At 35.1% G+C, this 8839-nt stretch overlaps 1 protein-coding gene across 3 annotated transcripts; it reads right to left on the bottom strand.

Annotated features, from left to right (window-relative positions):
* Nucleotides 1-297: 297 nt before the first annotated feature.
* LOC136217819 (probable methyltransferase PMT5) lies at nt 298-8519 on the bottom strand. 3 transcript variants are annotated; one of them, XM_066004484.1, is made up of 10 exons: nt 8207-8519; nt 6945-7867; nt 6630-6765; nt 6131-6371; nt 3618-3843; nt 3250-3409; nt 2584-2888; nt 1703-1835; nt 1010-1215; nt 298-764 (listed from the first exon to the last, which is right to left on the bottom strand). In XM_066004484.1, the coding sequence occupies exons 2-9, from the start codon at nt 7454-7456 to the stop codon at nt 1066-1068; spliced, it is 1863 nt and encodes a 620-aa protein (XP_065860556.1). In that variant the 5' UTR covers nt 7457-7867; nt 8207-8519; the 3' UTR covers nt 298-764; nt 1010-1065. The 3 variants fall into 3 exon arrangements, with proteins under 3 accessions (XP_065860556.1, XP_065860557.1, XP_065860558.1); XM_066004485.1 differs by having other exon boundaries at nt 6945-7864; XM_066004486.1 differs by having other exon boundaries at nt 6945-7795.
* Nucleotides 8520-8839: the final 320 nt, after the last annotated feature.

Genomic DNA, 8839 nt, shown 5'->3' with positions numbered 1-8839 from the left:
AAATTCTTCAGTAGTTTTTTATTTTATTTTCTCCTAGAAGACGGGTTCGTACGTGACCCCTTGTACCTTTACCCCTTATAAAATAACATACTGGCATCTTATGTTGATAGAAAATCGAACTCAGCTAAAATAATAAATCAAACAACCACAAAACAAGCAGAGCAGAAAATGGAATAAACGAAGAAAATTTCAGCGGGTCAATTAGTAAGACGCAGATTTATCTTTGTGGGAATGAGATTATGACCGTGTTTTTTTCGTGGATTCGTAAGGTAAGAGAGATAGTGAAGAGAGACCAGAGACTGTAAACATAAAATTGATTTCAAATGAATAAATATTTATCAGAATTACCTCTGCTTTTTTTTTTCAGTTTTCAGCTCTAGAACCAAACTTCTGAAAGATACAGGTAAAACAACAAAATTTGCAAAAACCAAAAAAAAAAACTTTCCAGCCTACCATAACAAAACCCTAAAATCCAGGTCACCGGAGAGATAAAAATGTGTAACTATCATCTCATTGCCTGTCAGTAAACCTTGACCAAAGTTATTGTCCAGTACTACTACAAGAAAAAACATAACACTCAAAAGAATTAGAAAAAAATAATGATGAATGAATTACTACAAATGCCTCGGACAAAAAATTTGCATCTTTCCCAGCTCTAATTCTGCTGCCACCCTCTTCTCTCTAATCTACACCATTCAATTTTCCCCGGTTTTTTTAGTTGTCGAACACAAGCCACGTTATGATGCTATCATAAAGATACATGCCTTGCAATAACATTAACAGAACATCATCAGCTAGATCGCAGTTGAAAAATCACTAAATGCTGAAATTAACATGATGCCAAATATAACATAAGGATTGACTTTCCTTATGCACTGTACGGAAGACAATTTTAGAAAGTATTGACTTTCATAACAAGACTGATTAGTAAACTTTCATAACAGTAGAATAAAACAATATATTGTTCCTAATAGGTCATAACACTGTAGAAAGAATTATAGGAAATTACCAGAGGTATAAAGATTGTACATTTCCATGATGGTGGACCACCTGATGCCGGATACATCATTTTTTCACAAATGGTTTCTGGCAAACAAGTAGCCGCTGGTCACTGCCATTTTCCAAGTCAATCAGCCTTGCTTCCCAATGCATCTGTGTAGCAAGTGCACGTGCCATCTCAAGTACTCTCAATTTATCAAACAGAACGATCCATCCCTGTCAAACAAACTAATGGATAAGAATTGCAACACAAGCAATTCATTGTAGGGTTCATTAAAAGAACAGAGGCCAGCCAGCATGAATAAAAAGAAGTGGTTCAAAGTGCACATAGGTAAGAAGAAAAAGATGTTTTGGTTTGAAAAGAGAGAAAACATCAATTAATGCAGTAACTAGTAACAGTTTTGAATCTACAAAACTCTCTATCTATCTATAGAAGTTCCAGCCACTAAATAATAAATGTCTCTTCCACTTCGTACTCGCACCCAACCATAACACGTTTTTAGGTTCTACTTTGTTCCCGCATTAAGAAGTGTACCACAAGTTAAGCAAATAAGTTTTCAAATAACCATTAACTGATTTACTCTGAGAGCCAAGACATAAGTTGCAGGAAGGTAGTGCCCTCGTAATATAGAAAGCAGTAATGCAGCTAATTTTATTCAACCATAAGGCCATAAGAAATGCCAGCAATAATAGTGAAAAGTACCTCAGGGCGTAAAATTCGATCCATCTCTAATAGCAAGTCCATCATGCTACACCTCTCTGAACTCAGATGTGAAAGAAGCCCATTTGCATGAAGCATGTCATAGGTTCGGGGATATGTAGGGAAAGATTCACACCTGTGGACCAACAAACATTTAATTTCAAAACATAGCAACATACAATTCTTTTCATAAAAAAGTACAACCAGAGATCCTATGCCAAGGAGCTGACAAAAAAAAAACCAGCATCATCTCATAACATTAAGTCCATGAAGTTGGATTGCACACTCCAGAATAGAAAAAATTTAGGTGCAGACAGTCTTCATATCTTTCAGCTCAGGCCCAAAAGATAAAGTTTAGATATGTTAAAACGTGCCTGAACTAAATTACCTCAAAGGATTACATAGGACTCATGGTAACTATTCAATCATTAACTTGATTGCATAATCCAAATTAGAACAATTAAAGCCAAAGACTCTTCCCCTCTTCCATCTCAGATCCAAAAAGAGAAGTGTAGCTATCTTAAAAATGCATGCGTTATATAGCCTCAAAAGTTACACATAAACAAATGAGAAATATTCACTCGTTTCAAGAATCTTGATATTTAATGTTCTCATGATTATAATACCAAATAGGAATGGAATTCTTAAAAAGAATCCAAACTTATTTGCAAGATATCAAGACAAACCATCTAAGACAAAATCATTAATATATGGATTCCTCAAATGTCAAATTAAAAGTTACAAAATTAAATGAATTCATGCAAAACAATAAGCCAGGTTCCTTGCTGCATAAATGAAGGCAGCAAATTCTCTAGATCCCTAAAGCTATGAAGCTCTTCTTGCCTTCAAATTGTCATTATGTTACTTAGAAGAAATTGGCTTACCAATCATGTAGAACACCAGCAAAGCCTTGGTCAAGTATGAGAGGAAGTGTATTACGAGCCCAAACAGGAACAACATTCATCACCCACACTGATTTCTTTTCCTCTAGGAATGCTGCATTTAAACCCCCGAACTGAGCATTCATGTCCATCACATTGCGTATCATGTTGTATGGAGGTAATGGATCTTCATCCCCTGGCCTTTTTGGATGGTCAGAAAAAATCAAGGGTGTAAGCAATGACCAAAAGTTTCTTAGAGCCGACTTTGACACCTGCAAGTCTTCAGAGAAATCTTCAGGCGTAACTCCTGCAAGGCTAAAAGTGAATTAACAAACAAGACCATTTAATGGATGTAGTTAAATAAACAATTTAGAAAAAAACAAAGGGTTGATAATATGGGCCATTGATTGAGAAAACAGACAAAAGTCTGGCTTGCAACCACAAGCCACGGTTCATTTCTACAGAACAGCTACTTCCAGGAAAAGGGTGAGAATGAATTCTCTGGCCTAGGCCGCTTTATTGGGACAATAACTTGCTAGTACCTCTTTAATCTCATAAATGTAGTGAAGACAAAAAAAGAGTGTATCTCAGAAATAAAATAAATAAATTGAAGACAATAACTAAACAAACGAAAAATGAGAAATAATGCATGTTGAAACAATACTTTCCATGAATTTGTAGTTCAGCTGCGGTCAATTGAAAACCCGAGGACCTATTCTGAACAGGTATCCAGCGTTTGCCATTGGTCCCACCAATGCATGGCACAAGGGGTTGATAATATGGTGTAGTGTCGTACATATCATTGCAAAGTGGGGGAAAATCCTGCTTGCTATTGTACAAAAAAAAAAAGAGTGGGGGCATTGGGGAGACAGAAAACATTAGTACTATTTTGCCTGCAGAGTTACTAGTGATACAAAATAAGGGAGAAAAAGGAAACTCTATAAATCAAGTGTTCTCACTAATTTCAAAAGAACTCCTGTTAATGAATTTTTTTTGAAAAATCTAAGAAGATATTGCATTATAATTAACATCCTCACCGAGATTTGTAGCACTGAAAATCTGCAGTTTTCTGCCAGATGAAAGTCTCATCCTGCTGAGCTATAAGACTCCAACATATTTTTTCAGTTAATTCTTCTATTAGTCTCAATGTGCTTATTTTCTTTGTGTTCAATGAGCTTCCATGCGGTTTGCTCATCGGTGAGGTCAAAACAAAATATCCTCCAGGCTTTAAAACACGATCAACTTCGATAAGCAGTTTTCCATCTACATCATCAGGCCAATGTTAGAAACCATGTAAGAAACTAAGTATTATTGCCATTTAAGTAACTTATCATATCAACAAATAATAAAAAGTAATATTTGGGGATGTGAGTGCACTTCATTATTTGTAGACAGTGATTTCAGAAAATGCGCATTATATCATTGTACCTTTTCTTTCCTTAACCAGTTATCAGCTATTATTGATTTTTTTTTCTCCTTTATGTAAGAGACTACTACACATTACTGAACACAAAAATCCAGGGGTAGGATATGAGACTACAAAATTAAATTTCTAACCAAACATATAATCACTTCTTTTTACATTTCTAATATTGAATCGTTAAATGTTCTACAAAAAATAATCGGTTTGCAACTGGCTCATAGAAGTAAGAGAAGCAGCACAGAAATTTGCAGCAATTTTTTGCAATGAGAAAGCAAGTTTCCTCAAGTCAAATGTATGTAAAGACCATCAAGGAGATAAGGATAACTGTTTGAATATAGCTTGATAGCAAAATTCCAAATCCATTCTAGAACTAGAAGTGTAGAAACATGCCAACAAGTGTCAGATGTTAATAGAGTAACTGAAAGTGTTAAGCGCCCTTAAGGCCATGAGACCTGTAATAACTAGCTTTAAATTATTTTGAATACCAAATTAGTATTTAAGATAATGTTACCTCAAACTGAACCTTTCCTTTCCAACACTCCTTTAACCACTGAGATTTCCTTTCTCAAATAGCATTAGAAGTTTAAAACAAAAAAGCTAAAATATAAGCTAAGTGTGCCTTTTCAGCTTCGTGCCTGGGCTAAGGCAGTGCCTCATTAAATGTGCTACTGCTTTGCCTTGCCTTGCCTGGGCAGCTAGGCGAGCACCTCCTTCACTTTTAACAACACTGGATAATAATATCTAATATAAAATAATTTCCTTACTAAAGTAGTTTCTTGTTTTGTCATGGCCCCAATGAGATAATAATGGTACCATGATCCTAAAGCAGATTTATCAGTACCTAGGTCAAGGTTAAAACAATTCATTCAGGAATATAATGAGCACACACATATTGTCAATTTCTTTTGGTCATTCCTCCAATTACAAAGGGATAAAAATCAGCTGAGGTCAATGTATCTTCTCAACTGGAGGGTAAAGATGTTTTCAGCTATCTGTTACGCTTGACCAGGTAATGAGAAGAGTGGAAGAAATATAAATATAGTTTGTTATTAAGCATTTCAACTTCTGCTTTGACTCCCAAAAATATTCCTCCAAAATAAATAGAGTAAATCCCAGTATTAGAAAAATAATAAAGAGCAAGTGAGAAACTTTATAATACCAAAAGTCTAGTCTTCAAGCCAAATTTTAACGAGCCTAAAGATGATAACTTCTGCTTGAATGATACTTAATTTTAAATATCTTCTCGGACTAGCTTATCACCAAAGTAAAGTGCTCTCCCACTTACCTGATGTTCTACATCCTTAATAACACCATACCAATATTTGATTAGATTTCTTTTTTCACATCCCAAATAAGTTTATTACACTATGAAGCATTAGCATTCACTTCATGGTGAAAACAATATAAGGGCTCCAGGAAATGTGTAAAACAATTCAACAATTCAATTTACACAAAACTTCTAAAATAGACAAGTGATATGGGTCTCAATGCACTGTTCAAGAAATAACCACTAGGGACATAAATGATTATCTTACTGTTGCTTTCCTATCCTTCACTAGAAAATAATTACTATTTATAGCTTCAAAGAGCTAAATAGCTCTTATATTGTGCTCAAATGAACATATTGCAATTTCTCTTCTGTTTACTATAGTTTTTAGGCTAGATATCTCTATTTGAATCTATGCCTGATATTGACCAGTGCATAAGTCTATATTTTTGTCCATTCCCAGCACAACTATATTTTGCAAAAGAGTAAAGGCTATATTCACTCTGCTACTTTGTTTTACAGAACAATTTCTGAACTGTCTCTGCTACTTTGTTTTACATAACAATTTCTGAACTGTAGCATAAGTTAACCCAAGGTTACAGTAATACAGTGTAATCGAAGTTCCTATGCAATTCCTCTTCCGAATAAATATTTTACTAGCGACCAGTGTATTAGAGGGAACTAAATGATCTAAACAAAAAAGAAATACCAGTAACAAAATAGCAAAGTTGCGGATAAAGAAAGAATGAATGTACGGACGGACCAAACAACAGATAACCTTGGTTCTTGTAATAAATTGCATTACATAAGAGTATGAAGGGACTAGCATAGAATATGTCCAATAAAGAATCTAGAAATACCTTTTTCATCCCAAATAATACCGCACTGAGCACAATGAACCATGCCATATGACAATGATGGATATGGAAGTTGATGTGAAATAAAATTGCCAATCATTGCAGGAAGACCTCTCTCAAGGGCCAGTTGAACTTGGCTGCCTGTTGCCTCGTATACAGCAATACAAACAGCCATTAACTTCAGTGACACCAAATGAGCTCCAAAGCTACCAAATCCACAACCAATATCCAGAACTGTTTGCACCTGTAATTAGAGAGGGGGAGAGAGCAAAACACTGTAAACAGTTAGTCATGCACTCATACTTCCGGTTAGATTTATTGAAGTGCACACCATACGACATTTTGCTAACACGGCCATGAAATTCATGGTGAGTTTAGATTTAATGAGCTAATTCATTGGAAGAGATGCTAGTAACCCTAGAAACCAGTATTGCTAGTGTTCTTACAAGCCAATCTTGCTCATGGCATAAAAGGAGCAGCTATAAATTTGAAGAAGACTTACACCAGCTTGAAGAAATTCGGAGTCGCTTCCTAACCCTATCATCTCCGCAACCTGGCGAGTATAATCTTTGACACCATCAAAAATGAGTCCATGTTCCGAGTGAAAAGCAATTTGATTCTCTTCCAGTAACATCAACCTATACAGATTTTTCCCAAAATGAAAAGGTAAGATATCAAAAATCAAACTGTCAGAAGTTGCAAAATGACCAGTTTAATACTGACCGGGATTAGTTTCAAGATTAACATATATATATATATATATGTGTGTGTGTGTGTGTATATATATAAAATATACAAAAGAAAAAAAAAACATTACCTTTTGGTCATGCTTCCAGATGAAAGAAATTGGTCTTTTGTAAGCTTCACATTTCCACTCCATATCACATCCCTGCCTGCTGGCCACCTTAAAGGGATCTTATAATCCTTTGGAGGGCGAATCAAACACCGGGTTCTTGGTCTTGACAATTCACAATGCCGACCAAACTCCTCCCCATTTTGAAATCCAGCCAACAAATTTGCTGAAACATTGTAACAAGGCACATAATTTTCTATATCTCTGCCACAAAGGCCCAGCTCACTTTGCCGACTAGCTCCTGATGAGAGAGTTCTCAGCTCCAAGTAATCGATTGCAGCTTGCTCCTTTAACCTTCTATAGTTTGAATAAATGTCAGGCACTGGGGTGTTGGCTACAGAATTAAATGCACTTGAAGAAGTGGATCCTAAGATTGCTATAAGGGCAAGTACACAAATGAGGCACAAGAGCAACCAATTAACTGGCGGTCTAGGACCGAAAATGAAATATAGTTTATTGAACCAGGGGCTTCTCATGTCCAAAGTGTTAAAACAATTAAGTTTCACAATCCACTAAATAGTTGAGGTTGACCTAAATTTCCAAGAACAGCGAAAACCATAACCTATCATAACATATAAGCTTCTATATATGTTACCACGAGTAAGCAAAATTCCAACAAGCATTGAAAAAAACCTCCTGCAATAGCCGCGAGATCATAACAATCAAGATTCAAATTATCCAAAACTTGAAACTCAACTTAGATTCACCACATCACCACGAGTTCAAGGCACCAGAATTGGATCCTAATAGTGGACCAACGATCCACAAAACTGAGATAAGCAGAAGAATTATGACCGACGATGATGCTACAGTATCTGAAATATTGAGAAATTGTCACAATTGAGTAAAAACCAAACCAGTCAAGCAGCTCCAATCAGATCAACCTGCTAGAAAAAGTCAAAAGAACCAACAAACAAAAGAAATTCAATATCGAAACATTTGTCAGTCTCCAACCGCCTACGTCGCTCTCTAACAAGAAAACAAAAAGGAAATAGAATCTCATTACAAAGTGATTGAACCATTCACGATTCGAAATTCTGTTTTTCACTTTACAGTTTAGGATAGCAATTCAGAAAAAGGAAATCAAACGCATAACTTTCCCTTTCGAAACCAATCCAGATCTCGAAAAGGACAAAAAGAACAAATCAGATCAAAAAATGAAAAACAGAAAAACGAACAATCCATATAAACAAACACATTGGTTACAGAAATGAAAACGAACTCACCAGAATTGGAAATGAGATAGGGTTTTAGGAGGCAAAGAGCAGTTAGAGTTGGTTGGACAGTGGAGATTCAAGTGAGATGAAATTCAGAAAATTGTCCAATGAAATCGGGAGATGGTTTATAATGGGGGAGAGGAGAGTTGAATTACAGAGTGTAGGCTCGATGAATGAAAAAGGAGAAAAACAGAATCAGATCTAAAGTGCTCTCACATTTAGACAAAGAGAAGCAGACTACAACACATCATTATTGTTTGTCATTCATTGATTTCATATCTCTTTCTTCTTTTCTCTTTTACTAATTTAATTGATGTTTAGGAGAGAGAAAGAAAGAAGAGAATATTTGTGATTTTACGGTGTTTCCCACTTTTTATTTTATTTTATTTTATTTTTGCTTGCTTTTATCAAATCCCATTCTCCTACGCCACGTTAATCCTTTCTTTAGCTAAAAATTAATTAAATAATTGCCTTAAAAAAAGTAATTAATTTAATTGCACTTCAAAGAAAGTAAAAGTAAAAATAACTCCCATTTACATATCCATAATTATGATTAAAAAAAATGATAACAATTAAATTACTATAGTATATTTAAGTGATTCAACTTTTATCAATAAGAGAACATCATAAATACAATTTACT

This window comes from Euphorbia lathyris, chromosome 2, assembly GCF_963576675.1.
Source record: "Euphorbia lathyris chromosome 2, ddEupLath1.1, whole genome shotgun sequence".
Classification (NCBI taxonomy): Eukaryota; Viridiplantae; Streptophyta; class Magnoliopsida; order Malpighiales; family Euphorbiaceae; genus Euphorbia; species Euphorbia lathyris.
Note: the sequence above shows the minus strand (reverse complement) of the source record. Positions and strands in the feature narration are given on the sequence as shown.